Below are 23,008 nucleotides of genomic sequence, written 5' to 3' on the forward strand. Positions count from 1 at the left end.
CAGGCATGACCTTTTTGTAGTAAATCCTAGTTTACTACTCTGGATTACCCTTGTTTTTCCCCACCTGCTTTGAGATGATATGCAGAATGAGTTGTTCCAACACTTTCCAAGCGATGGATGTGCGCCTGACTGGCCTATAGTTTCCTGTGTCTGTCTTCCTGACCTTTTTGGAGATTGGAATGACATTGGCTATCCTCCAGTCTTCAGGCATCTCTCTTGCTTCCTATGAGGTTTCACAGATGATAGACGGCTGGCCTGTAAACGCACACTGCTGGTTCACGTCCAGCTTCTTGTCTACCAGGACTCCCAAGTCCTCCACAGGGCTGCTCTCAAGGAGATCCTCCCCCAGTCTATAGAAATAGCTGGGATTTCCCCGGCCCAAGTGCAACACCTTGCATTTGGCCTTGTTGAACCTCATGAGGAGCCTCATGAGGAACCTCATGAGGAACCTCATGAGGAATTTCATGAGGGCCCACTTCTCCAGGGGCCCATCCAGACCCCTCTGGGGTGGCTTCCCTTTCCTCCAGCAGATTGATGGCACTGCTCAGCTTAGTGTTGTCTGCAAACTTGCTGAGGGTGCACTCGATGCCATCGTCTGCGTCACTGATAAAGATGGGGAGGAGCACCGGTCCTAAGAACGACCCCTGGGGAACCTGTCGCCTTTGTTTTGGCAACCCTGGCTGAAGTCCCCTTGTGAAAGTGTTCCGACAGCCCCGGTCAGTTTCGCACGCTTTTCATGACACCAATATGGTGAGCAGCAAAATGGCGTTAATTGCAAGGAGCACACCCTTCTTAAAGCTTTTCCCATGCCTTAGGGCTACTGCAGTTATCTCTGACTAATGGACATGTGGCATGTCTTGTTTCCTCCTCATTTGGTCTAACCTGTTCTTCTCTGTTATCTTCAAGACATTTGTTGCCATGGTTTCCCAAGGGCCAAGGGGCCCCTGTGGACCCTGGCGACTGCCACAGCCCATTCAGTTGACTACAGGAACCACCACCACCACTTGTGGCCAGCTCCCACCCAGACACAGAACCGTCAATCACAGCCCTGTGGCTGCGACCAGCCAACCAACTCTTAATCCGTTGAACAGTCCCCTCTTCAAAACCGTCCCTCTCCATCTTAGAGAGAAGGATGTGGTGAGGGACCATGTCAAAGGCTTTGCAGAACTCTAAGAGGGTGACATCCATCACCCTTCCCCCACACAGTGGTTGCCGTCACTCCATCATAGAAGGCCACCAGGCTTGTCAGGCAAGATCTGCCGTTGGTGAAGCCAAGATGCTGGCTGTCTCGGATCACCTCTTTGTCTCCTACGTGCCTTAACGTGGTAACCAGGAAGATCTGCTCCATGATCCTCCCAGGCACAGAGGTGAGGCTCAGCAGCCTGGAGTTCCCCGGGTCATCCTTTCTCCCTTTCTTAAAAATGGGAGTAACGTTTCCCTTTTCCCAGTCACCGGGGATTTCGCCCGACAGCCATGATTTTTCAAATATGATTTGGAGTGGCTCGGCACCTACATCAGGCATATCCCTCAGAACCCTAGGATGGATCTCGTCTGGCCCCATGGACTTACATACATTCAGTTTCATCAGGACGTCTCGGACTCGTTCCGCTGTTACAGTGGGACGGAATCCGCTCCTCTCACCCACACCGAGAGGATCAGGGTCCTGGCAGATGTGAGGAACCTGACCAGCCGTGAAGACTGAGGCAGAGCACTTATTGAGCACCTCAGCTGTTTCCATGTCTGAGGAGGCCACTTCCCCGTCCTCACTTATTGATGGGGGAACACACTCCTTGGTCTGTCTCCTCCTGCTTATGTATCTGTAGAATTCCGTCATGCTATTTTTCACATCCCTTGCCAAGTTCAGCTCCACTGATGCGTTGGCTTTCCCAATCCTATCTCTACACATGCAGACAGCGTTCCTGTATTCTTTCCGTGCTGCACAACCCTGCTTCCACTTCCTGTACATTTCTCTCTTTTCCATCAGTTTTAGCTGCAGGTCCTTGCTCAGCCATACTGGTCTCCCATCTCCTCTCGCTCCATTTCTTCTGCTGGGGGATGGAGAGCTCTTGCGCTGGCAGAAGGGTGTCGTTATGGAGCTGCCAGCTGCAATCTCTTCCTGTGCCCTTAAGGACAGTTTGCCAGGAGATCCCATCCAGCAGTTCGTTGAGCAGCTGGAATTTTGCTCTCCTGAAGTCCAGGGTGCTGACTGCTTTTAGCTAAGCCTGCACTCCTCCAGATCACAAACTTTTAACAGGGCATGGTCACGAGTGACAGCTCAGGCTGCCTCCAATCTTAACTTCTCTAACGCTCACCTCTGCACTGGTGAGCTCCACGTCCAGCAGGGCGTCACATCGGCTTGGTCTGCCTAGTACCTGGACGAGGAAGTAATCCTCAGCAGACTCCAGGAATCTCCTGGGTTGTCTTCCACCCGCCATGCTGCTATTCGAGCAGATATCCGGGTGGTTGAAATCCCCTATCAGGACAGGAGCCCACGAGCGCAGCACCTCCTGCAGCTGAAGCAAGAAGGCCTCGTCAGCAGGCTCCCCCGATCAGGTGGCCTGGAGCACACCCCAACCACTAGATGCGCTTTACTGGACCGATCCCTGACTTTCACCCATAAGCTCTCGTTGTGGTTTTGTGATTTTTCTTGTTGGTATTCCACATCATAACATCATGGAAAGCAGTGGGAGTTTGAGAGTTAATGTCCTGGTTCTGCGGACTGCCTTTTTTGGGCATTTTGGTTCTCAGGGGGGAGGGGAGGAGTGGCATTCCCCAGAGGACTTCTAGCCCAGAGCAAGAAAGGTGGAGCTGCTGGCAAGGACACCGGCCTCTCTCCCTCTCGTGGACTGTGGGTCAGGATAGGGTCTTTGCGGGGCAAGCTCATTGCCTGGAGGAGAACATGGTAAATGTGTGGTCTCGGAGACTGCCAGGAGGTAAGCTGGTCTCCGGAGCGAGGAGGGAGAGCACTTCTGCGCCGTCGTGCACAAGCTACCACACCCACGGCGGCAGTATGCTGTGGGTGCCGCACACATGCTGCCTTTTCCTCACTGCACCTGGTGGGCAGCGATGCATTGGGACCCTCCCATAAGCTTTTCCTAAGGCGAGGGGCGTGGATGCAGTTCCACTGCCCTGGCAATTCCGACGCCGCATCAGCTGCTCTCACAAGAACTGTTGGGCTGCTCTGTTGGCTCCTCTGTTGGAGGCTTGGAGTTCCTCTGGTAATGAACTGACCAAAACCTCCCTGTACCTTGCAGTCAGTTGCTGCCGTTCTGGCCGGGACGGCTCTGAAGCAGCTAACCTCGGCAGTCAAGGATTGTGTGAAGTATTAGATTGTGTAATCTTGCATTCCGATACCATGCTTAGGAAATTGACTTTCCTCCTCAGATCACTGCTGCTGTTTTGTTGTTAGGCCTATCTCCCGCCTCCCTACCCTTCCCCCCTTCTCCCCTTCTCCCGTTTCCCGGGATGTGGTCCCCCTTTCCCATCATTAGTCGGAAAAGGGCTGGACTGGCCTGCAAACTGTTGACACCCCTTTTTTTCCAGGCTGCTGGGCCTGTGGGCATGCTGTCCCCCTTCACGGACACAGGTAGATCTAAAGACAACGCCACGACAACCATCTGGGAAGGTGCTGGGGAGAAAGCGACCCCGCGGTCTCAGCTCCTAACACTGCCTACTGCAGGACAAGAGACGAGTGAAGCCAACATGTGGGGGGTGTGTTGAAGGTGTATTTTTTTTGAAAGATGGAACCACAACCGTCACGCGGGGATGGGACGTGGGTGTTTCCACGCTGTCTTTGGGACTGGTTGTGGGGGTGTCTTCTCTAATGCTGGACCCGGGAGCGGCTTTGTGCCCGGGCTGGTCCACCGAAGGATGAAGGTGGTATGTGTGGACTCTCTTCAAGGTTTTCTTTGCCGCTTGAGACCACAGCCATCACGATGGGATGGGACACGGCTGCATCAGCGCCGTCTTCGGGACTGGCTGTGGGGCCGTCTTCTTGGATGTTTTGCCCGGGAGCGGCTTCGTGCCCGGGCTGGTCCCCGCTGCCTGGACCGGCTCCCACGGCCTTGTCGGGGCCGGCTGCGGGAAGTGGAAGCGCGACGCCCCAGTGGGGATCGGCTTCGAGTGCGGGCCCGCCCTCGTTGCCTGGATTGTCTCCTGCGTGCAGGCAGAGGGGAATCCCTCGAGGACCTCGATGATGCTGGTCTGGTCGAGGTGTGGGTGCCGCTCTGAGCACCTCGGGGTGTTGTACGGCTCCCACCACGTTGTCTTCGGGGCCGACTGTGGGAGCCCGAGGCCCGGCCTTGCAACGGGGAGCGGCTTCTTGTACGGCCGGTCTCCCGCTGCCTGGGACGATTTGTGGCTGCAGGTGTCTGGGATGTTCCGGAGAACCGCGTGGTCCCCCGTCTTCTGGGCCTCTGGGAGGAGGTCTCAGCGCCTGCAGCTGGTGCCCGTCTTCTCCCACCACGTCCTTGGTGGTGCTGACTTGTGTCCCGCTCCTCAGAGAGATGTGAGCGGGTGGTGGTCTGCTCAGTCTCCGGCACTCTGGGCTGGACGCTGAGCTCAGGCAGCTGGGAGTTGCAGGATGGGCTGGGAGCTGCCTGTGTAGCAGGACCAGAGCTGCTGTCTTCAGGTCCTGCAAAGACGGGGGAAGGCACCGGTACCTCCTGGCTCGAAGTGCTGGGGCTGGCAAGCTCGGCGCTGCTGTGGGAGGCTGTAAGGAGAGACAGGAAGCTCAGCAGGATGAACATGCAGTCCCAGGGCAAGACAGGCTGCCATCCCTCATGGGGCAGAGACTGTGGCGAGCCCACCCTGAGCACCTTGCCAGGCCTTGCCGGCCCCAGTCCCACGGCACGCGGCTCTTTGCCTCTTACCAGTGCTAATGCCAGCGCAGCTGTCGCACTCCCAGCCGTTTCTGCCGATGTCCCAGAAGGAGCAGCACCAGTGCACGCCTTGTGAGCCGCAGGAGCGGCAGACGTACAGCTGCCAGAGCCTGGGGAAGCAAACAGGTTGTGGCTGTGAGGACAAAGTGAGCCAAGGCAGGGAGCAGCCGGCATGGCTCTGGTGCTCCGTCTTTGCTCCAAGGATAATTCCAAGCCTATGGTGAGGCTGAGATCCCACGCAGAGCCCCAGAGGACTGCGGAGGTCACTCACCCCTCCTCCCTGCCTCGTAGGTAGATGCACGGGCTGGCATCGCAGCGGCTGTAGCTTTGTCGCAGCGGCTGGTATGCTTCATCGTCCCACCAGGATGGTAGTCTGCCAGAGAAGAGTGGGAAACTGATGAGTCTCGGGTGCCCCAGGTGTGAGGCAGGTTCAGGGCATCCCTGCTCATCTCCCTTGGTCTCATTCCCAGCTTCTCCAGGAAGCTGAGACCAGTGCTCGCAGGATGGCCTGCCAGGGCCAGGGGCAGTTCCTGGGCAGGCACAGCACCTGTGCCTGAGTGTCCGCGGAGCTGGGCAGAAGGACACCAACCTGATGGGGATTTGGATCCCCAGCGCAATCATTTGGAAGCGGAATCGTCTTTTTCCTCTGCAGACGGGGCAGAAGAATAGCATGGTGGCGGAGTGCAGGGCATGTTTCTGCAGGACAAGCACAAGCGTGAGCGTGAGCGGGGCTGGCTGCTGCAGAGCACCAGCCGTGCCCACAGGGCGAGGGGAGGACTCCTACCCTGATGCAGCCCCGGTGGAACCAGGCCTGCTTGCACACCGGGCACACCATGGTGTGGTAGGACGTGCTGTCCCCCACGGGCTCCAGGCAGATGACACAGTCGGTGTTCTGCGATGGAGTTGCCTCCGCTGCCTGCCGAGGGCGATGCTCCCAGCAGAAGGACCTGGGTGGGAGGACAGAAGGAGTGGGCATGGTGAGAAGTGCTGTGAGGAGGGCAGAGGACCAGGAAAGAGCGCCAGGCCTGGGCTCTGGCTGCGGCAGGATGCTGGAGGTGTCGCTGCGGGTTCCTCCCTGCTGACAGCCCTCACCTGTGCTGCCCAAAGTGCTGCGTGACGCATTCCCCGTCCTCAGCGCAGGGCAGGTGGAAGCTGCGCTCACAGCCTGTGTCCGCACAGTTGATGGCAGCTCCCCTCTCGCCACAGACAAAGCAGTTCTGGAAAGAGCAGAGCAGCCCCCGTTAGCGGTGGGCTTGGGGCCTCGGCAGCCAGCCCCACTTCTCCAGGCAGGGCGCAGGGTGTGGGCACCGCTGCGTCACACTCTGCAGAGCTGCCTGGCAGACGAGGCTCGTCTGCTGTGGTGGGACTATGTCCCAGAGCCGGCTGGAAGGGCCGCGATCGCTTTCTTTGTGTCCAGGCGAAGCCGGTGCGAGCCTCTGCCGGCACCAAGCTCCCCGTTCTGTTCAGCTCCTCACCTTCTGGCCTGCCAGCTGGACTGTGTGCTGGATGGCGCCAATGGGGAAGCCACAAATTTCCCCCGCTAGGCTTCTCCGCTCCAGAAGCCCATTGGCAAAGAACTGCAGGAGAGAAAAGAGCGGGATCTCGTGAGGCCGGAAAGGAAGGGAGCATCCGTGGCAGGAGCCCTAGCCCGTGAGGGAACTCACCAAGCAGAATTCGTGGGCACAGAGCCCACCGCTGGCAAATGTCTGCCCGCAGATGTCCGGGTTCACCTGTGCCCGGCCGCACAGCACGCACACTGCAGAGGAAGGAGAGAGCAGCCGTGAGCAGCGGTGAGCACGTGGCAGGGCCGGGTGTTCCTGGGGGCCGTCCGTCCCCAGGGCCTGCTCCGAGCCTGCTGTGCCGCCGGCTGAGGGGCAGGGCTGGAGGGGGTGGAGGGGAAGGGGACACTGCAGGCCCAGCAGCTGCAGCGGGCAGCCGCAGCCCGAGCCGGGGCTCTCACCTGGCTCCCCGGAGTTGGGGTCCTCCTCCTTCTTCTCAGCCATGTTCGGCATCGACAGTGAGAAACAAGAGAGTCAAGGAAGTCCGTCCTCTCTCCACGCCTCACCAGGCCGAAGTGAGCAGGGCCCCGGCCCGGCAGCCTTTGCTCTGCTCCCGGCCCCGCGGGTCACAATGGCCACCATTGTGACATCATGGTGACCACCTCACCACCAGGCTGAGGGCGCGGCAGGGCGGCGGCTCCTGTGGGCAGCGCAGGGTGAGGGGCCTGGTGCTGCCAGCAGCAGGGGGCAAGGACGGCCTCCCTCAGGCCTTTTGCACCGCGCCCGTGCTGGGACGTCGCAGCACAGAGTCTAATAAAGGTCTGCGGGTCGACTGCACAGCTGGCATTTCTCGCGTGTGCGTGTGCTGTGTGCTGGCCGTGTGCTTCCACGGCCTGCTGGTGAAGGGGCAAGGTGTTGACCTGTGAAAAGAGGAGGTCTGGTGACCTGCGAGAGGGAATTCCTCACTCGGAGGGCGGTGAGGCCCTGGCGCAGCTGCGCAGAGAAGCTGTGGGTGCAGGCGCTCCAGGCCTTGTTGGACAGGGCCCTCTTCTAAGCTGACCTGCTGGGTGGCTCAGGTCCCACGGCAGGCACCTGGGGCTGGGTGGGCTGTACCATCCTTTCGTGTCCAAGTCTTCACACATCAAAGCTTCAGGCCTCGTACAATTCCCAGAGGCGAAGTGGCACGGGCCGGGCACGATTCCCTTCAAGCCTGTGTATAAAATGAGTCAGGAAAACTTCTGAGGTTTGCTTTCTTTGGCCTGCTGGCAATGGTCACCATGCCAGAGACAGGAGAGGAGCTGTGCCTTGCCCAGGGCTGCAGTCCTGGAGTCACACTGGAGCATTCCCGCTCATCCAGCCTGACCATGAATGTCAGCTTCCGCATGAAAGTCAGGCCAACGCTGATGGGAGAGCTGCCCTCTCTAGGGCGAGATGTTCAAGGTCTCATGGACAGGGCTCCAGGCAGCCTGATCTAGTGGGTGGCAACCAACACACTGCAGGAGTTTGGAACTTGATAGACTTTAATGTCCCTTCCAACCCAAGGCATCCCAGGATCCCGAGATTCAAAACGTCTGTCAGATGCAGCATTAAGCCAGATTACTGAGACACCTACCCAGCCAGTCTTGACATCTACAAAGGCTACCACGGTAGTCAGGCATGACCTTTTTGTAGTAAATCCTAGTTTACTACTCTGGATTACCCTTGTTTTTCCCCACCTGCTTTGAGATGATATGCAGAATGAGTTGTTCCAACACTTTCCAAGCGATGGATGTGCGCCTGACTGGCCTATAGTTTCCTGTGTCTGTCTTCCTGACCTTTTTGGAGATTGGAATGACATTGGCTATCCTCCAGTCTTCAGGCATCTCTCTTGCTTCCTATGAGGTTTCACAGATGATAGACGGCTGGCCTGTAAACGCACACTGCTGGTTCACGTCCAGCTTCTTGTCTACCAGGACTCCCAAGTCCTCCACAGGGCTGCTCTCAAGGAGATCCTCCCCCAGTCTATAGAAATAGCTGGGATTTCCCCGGCCCAAGTGCAACACCTTGCATTTGGCCTTGTTGAACCTCATGAGGAGCCTCATGAGGAACCTCATGAGGAACCTCATGAGGAATTTCATGAGGGCCCACTTCTCCAGGGGCCCATCCAGACCCCTCTGGGGTGGCTTCCCTTTCCTCCAGCAGATTGATGGCACTGCTCAGCTTAGTGTTGTCTGCAAACTTGCTGAGGGTGCACTCGATGCCATCGTCTGCGTCACTGATAAAGATGGGGAGGAGCACCGGTCCTAAGAACGACCCCTGGGGAACCTGTCGCCTTTGTTTTGGCAACCCTGGCTGAAGTCCCCTTGTGAAAGTGTTCCGACAGCCCCGGTCAGTTTCGCACGCTTTTCATGACACCAATATGGTGAGCAGCAAAATGGCGTTAATTGCAAGGAGAACTTCAAGAATACGAACTTCAGACTATTTAAGGAATTTCTGGATGAGTTCCTCTAGGAAACTGTCCTTTGGTAGAAAGGATCTGAACAAAGTTGGCAGCACTTAGGGATGCCTTTCTTAGAGCTCTTCATCCTCCAGAAAAAAAAAAAAAAAGGGAAATGAAGCAGGAAATCAGCATGGATGAGCAAGAGTCTGCTGGTAAAACTGAGGAAGAAAAGAATAAGGAGTGGAAGAAGGGATGTGTTTTCTGTGAATAACAGGGATGCTGTCTGGATGTGCAGGGATGGCATCAAGACCAAGAATGGATGGAATTGAACTGGCAAGGGATGTTAAAAGCATCAAGATTTTCTTAGATACTTCGGGCAGAAGAGATATGCAAAGGAGAGTGCATCCCCTCTGATAAATGGAGAGGGAGAGCAGGCCTTTCAGACATGGAGAAGGCTGAGATACTTTATTAGTTCTTTGTCTCAGTCTTCATTTCCCTGCACTGTAGGAGCAGGGCAAGTGCCAGATCACCTCTTGAGGCTGAATGTGTATAATTCTATGTGACTGGACAACAGAGGGAGCTTCCTGATGTGGTTGCCAAGCTGCTCTCCACCATTCTTGAAAAATAATATCTGTCAGGCAAAGTCCCTGGTGACTGGAAAAAGGGAAACATCACTCCCATTTTTAAGAAAGGAAGAAAGGAATATCTGGGGAATTATAGGCTGGCGTCAGTGGTTTATGGGCTGGTTCAGCCCAGTTCTGTGACTAGCAGGGTGGAGGGATTTCAGAAATCCATGCCTCCAGAAAAGGGAAACAGGACCTCAAAATAATTAAAAACAACAATCTGAGGAGAAACAAACTCATTTACTAAATATGGTATCGGAATGCAAGATAACACACTATAATACAATATAATTAGAATTGAAGCTTATAAATCAAATATAATGAGAGAATGTCCGAAAGGTGGATAGACCTCACCATAACACTGAAATGAGATGTCCAGTCCAGTTTAGCAGCAGGGAGGAGAGCCTGACGAAGAAGAAATCATATATCCAAGAAGGCCTTATATCTGTTTCCCTTCAGCAGAAATGATAATAACACAGAGAATAGTCTTCTGGAGAATGTAGTTGTTCTTTTCAGGGACAGGTACCCAGAACTGGAGTATTATCAGTTAAACTCCCAGTGCACTACATGATGTTATGATGTGGAATAACCAAAAATCATAAAACTATGACATTCCACCCCTTATTCTACATCACTACATCATGCCTAATATGTACAAACAGACCATAATTAACAAGCATTAAACACACACACACACAAACATATATATATATACATATAAATATACATGGAATTACTGACTGCACTCCCCCAGCATCAAATTCCCTTGTGGTACATATTGAACATTCCCATTTTTCTGCTTCACCCACCAAGTGGACTCAGGTCCCTGGACAAAAACAGCTCCATGAAGAGGTTTGCCCTTCTCAGAAGCTGGAAAGACCCAAACTGCTTTTTCCTAACTTGTTCTTTATAGTTACTACAGGGACCTTATCTCTCTTGACAGTACATAAGGAGCTGGCAGGACCATCATGATTAATATAGATCCTTGAGTATTTGCCAACCAGGTGGCTTCTGCCAAATGGTCCTCCCAGTTCTTAAATGTTCCACCACCCATTGTTTTCAACATGTTTTTTAACAACCCTCTGTACAGTTTTACCAGAAGCTGGTGCATGATAGGGGATGTGATAAAACCACTCGATGCCATGATCTATGGACCACGTATTTACCAGAGAATTTTTGAAATGAGTCCCGTTATCTGACTCAATTCGTTCTGCAGTGCCATGTCGCCATTGGACTTGTTTCTCAAGACCTAGTATGATGGTTTGGGTGATAGCATGGGATACTGCATATGTTTCAAGCCACCCAGTGGTTGCCTCTACCATGGTAAGAACATAACACTTGCCACTGTGAGATCATGGCAAGGTGATATAATCAACTTGCCACACCTCCCTGTGTGGAGGAGGGAACTTTTGCCATTGCCCTTCCCTCCAGAGAGGTTTCATCCTCTTGACTTGTTGAATTGTGGCACGTGTCACAGTCATGGATAACCTGTGCAATAGCATCCATAGTTAAATCCACCCCAGTCTCTAGCCCATTTGTATGTTGCATCTCTTCCTTTATGGCCTGAAGTTTCATGGGCCCACTGAGCTATAAATAATTCACTCTTGTGTTGCCAGTCCAAGTCTATTTGAGCCACCTCAATTTTAGCAACTTGATCTACCTCATGTTCTTCAGTAGCCTGACTCTTGGGCACATGAGCATCTACATGGCGCACCTTTATAACCATATCCCTTATTCAGGCAGCAACGTCTTTCCACAGTTCAGCAGCCCAAATAGGTTTACCCCTTCTTTGCCAGTTATTTTGCTCCCACCGCTGTAACCACCCCCATAAGGCATTTGCTACCATCCATGAGTCTGTAAAGATAGAGCATTGGCCACCTCTCCCGTTCAGCAACATCTAAGGCCAGTTGGACAGCCTTTACCTCTGCAAATTGGCTTGATTCTCCTTTCCCTTCAGTGGCCTCTGCAACTTGTCGTGTGGGGCTCCACACAGCAGATTTCCATCTGCGATGCTTTCCCACAATATGACATGATCCATCTGTGAATAGGGCAGATTTCATTTTCAGGTTGTTCGTTGTATGATGGGGCCTCTTTAGCACGTGATACCCTTCTGCTGGTGATGTTCCAAACTTTATGCCTTCAGGCCTGTCCATAATCATCTCTAAGATTTCTGGATGATTGAGGTTCCCCATGTGAGCTCGCTGTGTAACAACACAATCCACTTGTTCCAAGTGGCATCATTATCATGATGGGTAGAAGGAACCCTCCCCTTGAACATTCAGTGCAGCACCGGCAGTCGAGGCGCCAGAAGGAGCTGTGTTTCAGTACCAATTACTTTGGAAGCAGCCCGAACCCCCTCATATGCAGCTAAGATCTCCTTTTCAGTTGGAGTGTAGCGCTCTTCAGACCCTCTGTACACCTGACTCCAAAATCCCAGGGGCCAGCCTCGGGTCTCTCCTGAGGCTCTTTGCCACAAACTCCAAGTGGGGCCTTTCTCTCCAGCAGCAGTGTAGAGGATGTTCTTTACATCCTGTCCCATCTGTACTGGCCCTAGGGCCACAGCACAGGCTATCTCCTGCTTAATCTGCTCAAAGCCTGCTGCTGCTCAGGACCCCACACAAAATTATACTTCTTCCGCATCACCTGATAGAGGGGGCTTACAATGAGGCTGTAGTTTGGAACTTGCATTCTCCAAAAAGCTACTACATCCAGAAAAGATAGTGTTTCTTTCTTATTTGTGGGCAGGGAAATTGATTCTGGTGCCTCCTGTAGTTGATCAGGTTGGTCAGTTCCAGTGTTCTCTCTCCAGCTTGGAGACTCTTGGATCAGAGTCTGTCTCGTTCGATTATGAGGTTATTTAGTTCAGATTGGAGGGTGTCTCCCTCATTTTGGAGGGTGTCTCATGCAGATTGGAGGGTGTCTCGTTCTGTTTGAACTGAAGTTTGGACTGAAGGGAATCTTGCTCGGATTCAAAGGCATCTCATCAAGATTGGAGATTCCTTCTCTCAGCTTGGAGATCTTCCCCTTCAGCTTGGAGACTTTCTTTCTCAGCTCAGAGACACTCTTCCAGGTTTTGAGATTCTCTCTCCTTACTAGGAGACTCTCTTTCTCAACCCAGAGATTCTCTGTCTCAGCTTGGAGACTCTCTTTGGATTTGGAGACTCTGTTTCTTGACTAGGCGACTCTTTCTGGACCTGGAGATTCTCCCTCTCGGCTTGGACTCTCTCCTGGAAATCTCCTTTTTGGCATGCAGGCTCTCTGCTCATTTTGTACTGTCTCCTGGGACTCTCCCTTTCAGCTTGGAGACTGAAATGTAGTTCTTCTCTTCTGGGACAGGTACCTGGAACTGGAACATTAACACTTTAAGTCCCGGTGCACTACATGATGTTATGATGTGGAATACCGATAACCAAAAATCATAAAACCATGACAGCTGTTGAGTTGCACTTCTGTGCCTGGGAAGATCATGGAACAGATCCTCTTGGAAGACATGTTAAGGTACATGAGGGAAGAGATGATCCAAGGCAGCCAGCACAGTTTCACCAACAGTGGATTATGCCTGACCAGCCTGGTGCCCTTCTGTGATGGAGTAATGGTTTCAGTAGACAAAGGAAGTACAAATGATCTATCTGAACTTGTGCAAGGATTTTTACATGGTCTCACACCATGTCTTTAGTTCTGAATTGTGGTGGATGTAGTGCAGTGCCACATGGACTATGGACTATCAAACAATAGGACTTTGGAGATGATACATGCTATCACTCACTGATTCTGATTATTTTAAAAACACTAAAATGCCTGTATTTTACGCAGGAAAACATTAAATAGCCACCACTCTTTTTTCTTGCAGGAAAATCTTATCTTAAATTCTTCAAGCCTTTTTGTATGGATTCATTAGGCTTATGTGGGAAGACATCTTAACTCTCTATCATCCTACTGCAATCTGTTGGAAATTACGTGCTTTTTCATGCCAAGGTTGTATGGGATAATGACTTGTCTTTGGACAAGGATAGAGTGAAGCTTCATAGGGGGATATGAGGCTGACACATCTTAGGGTGTTTGATCAATACTTGTGCAGATTTACAGTGCGTGTTCTGTGATGTTCTGGGTAGCAAAACTCCCCTTAGTCTCCGTAGCAAGCCAAGGGAATCCTCAGTGTCAGAACTGTAAAGATTTCTGCTGGAATTACCAAGTATATCTGAAGTGTAAAGATTCCACAGTCAACTGGAAGGAGTGTTTGAAAGGAGACTGCGACGTGTATTTTTTCAGGCTAGATACTGAATCATTGTGTGATGTCTGGCAAATTGCTTCAACACTTCCTGGCTCTGTTTCCCCACGGGAGATAGGGGGCTCTGCTTAGGAATGAAATTCGTAAAAAGGAGTACATAGTGGTTACGATAAGACAGCTCTCTGCAAAGGCTTGGATAATCATCTTGAGTGATGACATTAGTTTGAATTTGTTTTCCTAATTGAATGAAGATTTGGCATACTTGGTTTCATGTTTCAGTTGTGCAAACTGATCCTTGGTAGACTTATACAGGTTTAGTCCTTTTTTTTTTTTTCTATTTTTTTTTTTAAACTTGTAAACAGAATTCTTATTTTAATGAGAATGAAGATGTTTGTAATTTGAATCCAAATACCAGCACAGGGTTGCTAATTTTTAATGCAAGGTAAAAGTAACTTATAAAGCAGAAAATGCTTGCATTTTAAGTGTCTTTAATTTTGCTATGTTGTGTTCCTCCTGATATTACAATTAAATTTTATTTTAAAACAGAGTGCTAACTGCAGCTAAAAAGATCATTAAACTATCTAGATTAAGAAGGTCAGGAAATCCAGTCGGTTTTTTTGGTTGTTTTTTTTTTTTTGTACATAATTTGGGATCAGATGAAAAGTTGACCAGTTGTTGTCTTCCTCATTTAAAGAAACGTGCATTGATTAAATGAGACACATGTTGTAAACTGTGATAAACAATACCTGCTCTGGATATTCAGCTTTTCTGGATTTTGGATTCTGTATTTTCCAAAAGTGCCTGGATAATCATTATATACTGCAACAGTACGGGTGACCACTCTTCAGAGGAATGGACTAGCAATTCATCATTTGAGTGCTGATAACATGGAACAATGATGAGCTGTACTGTGTCTGTTGCAGGAGGTATATAAAGACTCAGAAAATGCTAGTTTATCCTAGAAATGTCCTTTCAGCTGTGTGCCACATTCTTAAATAAAAAAGCTCTAGAACATACCTGAATAGGGCTTTTAGTAACCTGTAAGAAGAAGCCTTTCTTTTTCTTTCTTCTACTCTCTGACTCTCATTCTTTTTTCTTCCGCTGGGTGGATCCCAGGGGCTATAAAATCTCCTCAGTTTGAGCTGTTCTTTCTTCGCTATCCTTTTTAGTTAATTTTCAATTCACTTGTGTACATTCTATGTCTCTGCTTGTTTTCCCAGGAGATTCTGTGATTCTGTGTGAGATGTCAGACAGTAACCTCTCACACCATAGTTCAGGGGCTTTCTGAAAATGAATGTGGGGTAAATTAAGAAAAATGAGAACCAACTCACGCTAATTAATTCACAAATGCAGTATTATATACATTGTTTAAAGACTGGAAGCACCTCGTAATACCAGAGCTCTAAATTATTAATATTCACTCTACCCGGGTCCCTAATAATAATAACTGGAATAAGTTTAACCAATTTTCCTCTCATTTCAGTGCTCACATATTAGACGCTAAAAGGTCATAGTGGGAACTAAAAAGCTACCTATAGATTTGATAGCACAAGCTCCTTAGCAGTTGAGTCAAATTGGTAAAAATAAGAGTGAAAATGATCAGGCAATACCATCTGCTGATATTATAGTTGTTATTTCCTGCTGCTCTGGTCAGACACTTTGTGCTGTAAAATGTGTTTAACGCAAAGAGGTATGGTTTTTAAAATGGAACTGTCAGTAAACACTTGTTTTACATCTTACTGTGATTCTCCCATTTTGGAGGCAAAAGTACATTATCTCTGACCACTGTGCAGACTGAAGAAGTTAGGGATTGCTATAACCTGTGTTTTGCTGTGCTTGTACTCCTAGAGGACTCACTGGAGAGAGACAAAAGGTTGTGTGCTCCCTAAGATCACGCTGTTCCTCCCCTCCACTCTTCTGGAGACTGAGCCAATGAAAAGACCTAATATGACAAGCAGAGGCAAACTGAGAGTTCTCCCACAGAGTGGGAGTCTACAGCCTGGTCAGGCAACTATGTGGTTTTAGACTACTTAATCTTACATCTGACACAGATGTGTCATCACACAGGAGAGAAGCTGATGTAAAATGCTTTCCCATAGGAAGTGCAGGTTTTTTAGACCATTTTTTCACAATGAGCATGAAGAAACAGATATAGTGACACATATTTATGACATAAAGAGTCTCCTAGCATTAAATTAAACGTTTTTATAGGTCTGCTAAGAAACCTCAGCAGTTGCTTCATGCATTTGTTGAGAACATTTCTTAAATTCCTAGGTTGCTTGCAGCTCTCTGCCTTCATTAGGAACATGCCATTGGAAGTGTAGGCAGGGCTGTGAATTATGAGACAGTGTTATGAAAAATATTGTTTGTTTGAAAGGTGGATCTGGGATGGCATTCACGAAGGTGCTAAGGTAATAACATATTTACACTAAGCCATTTGAAAATTAGGATTTGCAGAAAAGGTGATGAGAGTATCCCCAGGATACAAAAAGAGTTAATAGAAGTAATGCACTGTAAGTGGCTCTAACTCTCTAACCCACTGTTCCACCAAGCACCATGCATTCGATGAATTAAATGGAGAGGGTGCTGCACAAGAGCCAGTGTATGAAAGGCATAGCTAAAAATTAATGATTGGAGAATTTTTCTATAATGAAATGGAATTGGAATTGCAAAATCCAACCCATTCCCCCGCCCCAAAAAAGGCACAAATCCCTGAGAGAAAACCCATTTTATATCCTAAGTGCAGCTGAAGTATGCTTCAAAAAAACAGGCATTTTGAAATTCAGAATGTTTGTATTTCAGAATTGGGATACAGTGTAGGATGGGAATCTGAAGCATGTCAGAGGTAGCATTTTCTGAGCATTGCATGAGAGCCAGAACTGCATTTTTCAATGGCTGGGAACCCAGAAGCTGTCTTAACACAATGTCTTCACTGCAGCTACTGCAGCTGGTCCTAGAACCACATTATCAAAATCTTCATGTGCATTATGTATTTTACAGCTCTGGTTCAAATAAATTATGGAGCGCCGAGATGAAAAATGTACTAAGCAGTCCTTAAGTGGCAATTCTAGCTGGATGGAGCTAGCAAGTGACCTAGTTCCTCTCCATAACCTCTGATGAACTCTGTGCTCTGCTATGTGTGTTTTCCAGTGCCTCTGCTGAGAGCTGATCAGAAAGCACTGTCTCCCTTTCTGAGCTTCACAAGCTCCATATGCCAGGGCCTGAATCCTCATCCTGATAACAGCGAGGTCAAGGAGCTGAACCTACTTGATGTGCAAAGCTTCTGGAAAATACACAAGCTTTCACCTCTTTCTTAACCTGTGGTCCTGGCCCATGAGATTCTTGTCATCAGTGTACGATTTTGGTGTGTTGGAAATGAGGTTGTGCCCATCTAAATACAGAGGTGAGGCCTATGGAGGGGGAATCTCATGATGGCCTAGAGCTTCTTCACAAGGAGAGAGGTGGGGCAGCTTTTCACCAAGAAGGTGGTCATTAGTCATAGCCTGCTGGTGTTTGAGAAAAATGTGAATATTCTATGATTCTGTGTAATCTGTGCTCACGTTTAAAGTTATTGCAAAGGATTTGCACCCTCATGGGTGTCTCCTGCTCCCTGCAAACACGCACCTGGCAGGTCTTGATCTACACACTACTTTTTCAGATCCTTTTGTCTGCTAGCTTAGGTCACTACCAGTCCCATTTTCTTAGACATTTTGAGCCAGACTCAGCTTTTTGGTGCATTCATGCACAAAATCACAGTCTCTCAATAAAAATTCTGTATCTTCTTTTGTAATTTTGTGCTGCAAAGAAATTAAATGTCTTGGCACAGACTGTGACATGGTATGTTAATAAAAACAGCCAGTAGCTTGAAGTAATGGTACATAGGAAAGGTTCTGAGCTAGTATACTAGGTTATAGCAGGACAAAAAGAATTTGCAGACCCATGCATTCTTGTTACATATGCTTGGTAGTGGATTTTTTTTTGTATGGATAAGCCATGATATCTTCCTGAGTTGGTCACATTTCATGCAAATAAACACTTGACTATTTTTACATTGTATATTGTATCATAAGTGTGTCTTTTAAAGCATGGGTTCATTAGTCAATTGCCATCATCTCTTGATTCAGAAGACATTTGTAGGCAGGGTAGTAGGACAAAAATGTAGTTTCACAGTGTGTTGTGAGGAAGAAGAATTTGCTTGGGAGTGGATTGTCATTAAGGACAACAGTTGTATCCCTTATTGCTCTTTTCTCTATAAATGATATAACTTCTTACCTGTCAGTTATTTTCTGTGCTGCAAAAGGAATGCCTTCTCAGCTTATTTCGAACAAACACAAGTTAGACTTTTATGCTCTTTTTTGTCTGTTTCCCCAGACCAGAATGCCATGTTATGAACCTTGGTATGTTAAATGTGGAGTTTGCAAAATAGTGGAATATACTAAAATATCTTTGTCTTTTCTTTTTCAGGATTATAAAGTTTTCAACGGTGCCTCCTCAAGAAGTGTGATGAGAAATGGCTTTGGGAAACAACACCCAGAGAAGTTACTCCATCATCCCCTGCTTCATCTTTGTTGAGGTGAGTGCAGCACTCAGTTATCTCAAAAAATCACTTTGCTGGCCAAATAGCTGAGGTGTAAGTCTGCAAGTGATTACTTGAGTTTTCTCAGTTTTCTTCAGGCTTGTATCTATTTTCAGGCAGCATGAAGACTAGGTATTGTTTAGAGAAATGTCAGACCTAGTAGTCTAACAGTTCATAAGCTTAGCAAGTAACATTTAACTCTGTTTTTAGCTCAGTTGCAACATAAAATGTAGGTGAGGAACAGCCAGCCTTTGAGTTTGAAGAAGGAGTTGGCTAACTCAAAGTTATGTGAATTGACAAAAAGTACAGTTACAGGAGTGGATATTTCCACATGTTTGTTAAGCTCAACTTTTTTAAATTGGCCCAGTTCTCTATATGACTGACTTTTCTGTGTTGTTTCTTACCTCAACACTGCCAGACAGATCAAAATCAATACTGAAACAAATGTTCAACTGGTGATTAAAAGGCTGTAAGGGTTTTCTCAGTGAGGGTGTTGATCTATTTTGCAGGGAGGGTGAAAACTCATCTTAATTTTGACATAATTGCCGTGACTGCCTATTTATAGTGTCACCTCTCTAATGTAGCTTGAATGCAGTGCTTACTCTTTGGCCCAAGTTGTGAGATGTCTTATGCTTACTGACAAGAGAGGCACTAAAAACAGATAAAAGACTAATTGTAATGGTGGATATACAGGAAGACTTACCTCATTCCCCCTGCAATTTTGGAAAAGCTCCAATGTGCTGCTGCAGCAGGCAGAATGGGCACTGTAAATCAGTGCTGTTCACAACAGGCCTCACAGTGACATCCAGGATCTTTCTAACATTTACCCACTTGTGGGTCACCTTTCCAGTGACTTGCAGGGATTTGTCATTGACACAACGTCCAACTTCTGAGGAACCTCTGCATCCACTTCTTGAGGAGACTGAGAGTCTTCTTATCGAGAAACAAGCCACTATCTTATCCCATCACCTAGAGAAAGGAAGGGTAAAAGCAGAGAACAAACTACAGTAAGCTCAGAAGAAACATATGTTTGCCTTCCTGATTAAAATATAATTTTAAATGAAAAATCAGGTACAATCAGAGAAGTAGTGTGTAAAAATGATGTTCTCTCTTCTGCATTACACAAAAACACGTTTTTCCCTGTTGTTTTTTTTTTGTTTGTTTGTTTTGTTTTGTTTTGTTTGTCCAAGATGGAGATTTTTAATGTAGCACTGTTGGAACTACAGTATCAGGCATTGTAGCATTAAAAAACAGGAAATCTAATCTCCTGTTGGGAATGCAGAGATGATTGATAGTAGCCATTCGATCTGAAAACCTTGTAAATCTAAAGACACGCTGAAAGCACTTTCCTTTTCATACTACCACATTATGTGTATGAGACTAAGGGTAAGTTGATAAGCTGTATGATACTAGGCTGCCATTGCTAAAGGTGCATGGAGGACAGCAAAAAAACTTTGCCTGCTTTCCAGATAAAGTTTATCCACATGAAAACAGTCTGGGAGCTGACATGTTTGGTGCTCATGAGTGAGAAGGTGGGTGATCTTGACATATTATTATTTCTAGGATGTTCCCCTGGATATCCTGCCTTCCTTACTATCTTCCATAGAATGTAGTGCTTTGTTTCAAAATTTTGAGATATTTACTCTTAAGAAGTGGCATTATTTAAGTTTAGCTTGGTTGTTATGTCAGTTACTCTGACAGTAACTGAGAGTAGATATTGGGCAAGTGCCCAATATGCAGCATCCTTTTAAATAAGTGATGGTGGAAAGAAGGTGCCACAAGCAGCTTGCACATTTTAAATACAATTATGCTCTAGTCTGTATGAGACACAGTTTTAGTACTCATTCCAATTTCCATTTTTTTCCTTTTCATTTTCTTCACTCTCAGCTAACTTGAAGCAGTTAGTTTTTATAAAATCTGATCTGAAGATGAATAGCTCATTATAAGAACTTCCATGCTATGTCTGAGTCTACTAATTCCATTTTTTTAATGCAAAATATGAACTTTTCTGATAACATAGAGATAGCATGTTATGTCTAATCTGTGATGATGGAAATGATAAATGAACATTTTTAGTCCCTAATTAGAAACACAGTGTCACATTAAGCATTTAAACACTGAATATGGATTCATTAAACTAATCTCTAGCCTCTTATCAGATCTGAGTGCTTCTCACAAACAATACAGCAGCTTTCCAGATGGTCCTTTATTGTATCATGGGAGATATTGTTGCAGTCTGGCATTTGTTACCAAAAGTTTATAATGATGTGTTATATCAGATTGTGTTAAGTCTGCAAACATTTGATTAGGAAGTGCAAGAGTCATGTTCTCTCCTTCCCTGTCCCACCTTGGAGCATTTGCAGCCAGTGACAGTGGAGAGAGCCTTCAGGAAGCTCTTGTACAGCTGAAGGACAAGAAGGACCTCATCATGCAGGGGATCTAAGGAGGACTCTTGTGCCGTTGTACCTTCTCACTTAAGAGTTGTGTTTCTCCAATCACCACGTTCCTGCTGCACAGAGATACAAATAACTTCTTTGAAGTTCCAAAGGGAACACCATAAAATGTACAGATTACAGGTCCTAGAAGAGTCCTAAAATAATTGCAGAAACTAAGGATGACTTGTTCCAGGGGAGGGGTAATCACAAGGCACAGGACTGAGATCTAACAAATGCTTGGGTTGGTTTGATTTAGTTTTCAGCTTTTTCCCCAACATTTAAACAAAGAACAACAAAAAAGTGTTTAAGCATCAGAACTGAAATACAAATGCATGTTGACTTAATAAAACAAGACTGTGGATTAGATCATAGGATTCCCTGACAGTGGACAAATCTACTTTTTTACCTGAAGAGATTTCCTCACAGCAGATTTGCCCTTGGCAGGGGGCTTCACTTTCTTCTTCCCACTCACGGCTGGTTTCTTGGATGAGCTGCCAGCAGAGGGTTTCCTGATGGCTGGGGCTGTTGGTTTGGCTTTCTTAGCAGGAGTTTTCACCTTGGATGGAGGCTTTGCTTTCTCCCAGCAGGCTGCAAAGGTTTTTCTGGATTTGGGCTTGAATTATCTTCACTTCATTGGAGAGGCCCTGCTTCATGATTTTGGAGGAGGACTCTTCTACATCCTTTTCTCTGATGGTGGTTCTTCCTCCTCAGACTCTTCGGATTGTTCTTCCTCCTCAGATTCCTCCTCCTCTTTCTCATTAGATTCTTCAAAGTCCTCATCCTGCTCCTTCTCTGGATAGAGCACGTCTGGGCTAGGATAATAAGGGAAGCAAAGCAGAAAGGTTCCACTGAAGTTCTTTCCAGTAATCTACTCCAACCAGCCATTCTTCTCACATCTCTGCAAGGTTCTCTTCTGCATTGCTCACATATTGCAAATTGCAGCAAGGTTGGAGTAGTTTTGTTCGTCACTCAACTGGTATGTGTCCCTGCTCTAAGAGGTGAACAGGACATTGAGGATCTGCTCCTTGAGGACTGATGCTGCCTGCTGCTGCAGACTGTTTAGAAGTGCAAAGGGCAGAATACCCTACTCAGGCGGCTTCAGTGGTGGACCCAGAGAGTGCAGCAAAGGCTTGGGAGCTCTTGGCTGTCTGTAGGCTCCAAATTTATCCCAGCAAGTGCAAATACTTCACAGCAGATCATTTGAGGACTTTTCGATGGTCAGAACTTATCTCTGGAGTGTTCTAATGAATTATGGACAAGTATGACAGAAAGTTAAATCACAATCGGGGGGTTGTTTTTCATTGTCCAATCTGCAGGGGCAGAGGGTACCTCATCAGGACAACTGTGCCTACTGTCAGGTGTAAGCAGCACATCCATGAGCAGAGAAAAGGGGTTTTTGCAGTGGGAGCACTGTGTGGTGAATCCCAGTTCTCTTTCAGGAGGAATAGTGAGCTGCCATGAGGTTTTGACCTAGCAGTGCGCTCCATGCTCTCTGGTCTTTCTCTTTTATGTCTTCTCACCTGGAGTGTTAGTAATCTGGGACGAAATAGGTAGAGAGAGCTGCGTATATTCGGACTGAATTTGGTGGGATTAAAGTGATTACAACTACTTTTCCAGCATATTTGATGGTTATGATAAGTGACAGGAAGTGTGTTGTGGTATGGTGATTATATTTCCTGGTAGATGTTGGAAAGTTATGGTTCAATATTTTGGTAAAAAGCATCTGCACAACTGTGTGTGTCAAAGCATGCAGAAGACTTTTGAGCCATTGTGTCTGTGTGAATGGTACTTCTTAAAGAAACAATAATCAAGCAGCATCTTGTCGTTTTTTTATTATAACCTTCTCATCTCTTGTGACTCAATGGTAATAATGATTATAATGGCTATCTAGATAATAAAAGAAGAAAAATATTCAGGAATTTCTGACTATATTGCACTTTTTGCTTTCATTTTCCTCTTCCTTGAGCTTGAGTTTTTTTAGGGCGAGGGTTATATGAGGATTAAATTTCAAGTACAGTTCCTTCTAGAAGGTGCATCTGAGGTGTCTTCACACAGTAAAACAGAGGAATTTTCTGGCTTCAGATTTAATTAAATTGTCTTAAACTGATCAAACAGTTACTGAATACCAAGTGACTTTAATATGATTGATGTATGTGTCACATTATGCTTTTTTGTGGATTATTGTAATCCTGATGTTGACAGGGTAGGTTAGGGCAGGCTCAAATAATCAAAACCATCAGAACTTAAAATGCTGAAGATCTCTCAAATTCTAATCTGAAGATCCGACCTTTTCATGCTATCTCCATTATTCTCAGGCAGAGTTTTTGCAGGCAGAGCAGAAAGTGTTT

At 47.4% G+C, this 23,008-nt stretch overlaps 2 protein-coding genes across 3 annotated transcripts in view; one reads left to right on the forward strand and one right to left on the reverse strand.

The window, feature by feature from the left end:
- Positions 1-23,008, forward strand: part of PLPPR1 (phospholipid phosphatase related 1) — a 144,101-nt gene that overhangs the window by 61,654 nt on the left and 59,439 nt on the right. For both annotated transcript variants that reach the window (XM_052700620.1, XM_052700621.1), the window contains exon 2: positions 18,114-18,222. In XM_052700620.1, the coding sequence (XP_052556580.1) occupies positions 18,160-18,222 (63 nt within the window). In that variant the 5' untranslated portion in view covers positions 18,114-18,159. The remainder of the gene's footprint in view (positions 1-18,113; positions 18,223-23,008) is intronic.
- Positions 3,894-6,892, reverse strand: LOC128089323 (PHD finger protein 7-like). Its single transcript, XM_052700617.1, has 10 exons — positions 6,841-6,892; positions 6,545-6,636; positions 6,356-6,457; positions 5,973-6,097; positions 5,665-5,827; positions 5,470-5,576; positions 5,152-5,253; positions 4,872-4,990; positions 4,644-4,711; positions 3,894-4,370 (listed from the first exon to the last, which is right to left on the reverse strand). The coding sequence occupies exons 1-10, from the start codon at positions 6,890-6,892 to the stop codon at positions 3,957-3,959; spliced, it is 1,344 nt and encodes a 447-aa protein (XP_052556577.1). The 3' UTR covers positions 3,894-3,956.

Source organism: Tympanuchus pallidicinctus, unplaced genomic scaffold (assembly GCF_026119805.1).
Source record: "Tympanuchus pallidicinctus isolate F22 unplaced genomic scaffold, pur_lepc_1.0 scaffold4, whole genome shotgun sequence".
NCBI classification, from domain to species: Eukaryota; Metazoa; Chordata; class Aves; order Galliformes; family Phasianidae; genus Tympanuchus; species Tympanuchus pallidicinctus.

What these genes read in the sequence shown, in the direction of transcription:
- LOC128089323 (XM_052700617.1), bottom strand. Translation starts at nt 6,892, where the DNA reads ATGCCGAACATGGCTGAGAAGAAGGAGGAGGACCCCAACTCCGGGGAG. An exon ending in TCCACCGGGGCTGCATCAGG is followed by an intron (nt 5,577 to 5,664) that starts GTAGGAGTCCTC and finishes CTTGTCCTGCAG; the next exon opens with AAACATGCCCTGCACTCCGC. An exon ending in CTGCGCTGGCATTAGCACTG is followed by an intron (nt 4,712 to 4,871) that starts GTAAGAGGCAAA and finishes CTCTCCTTACAG; the next exon opens with CCTCCCACAGCAGCGCCGAG.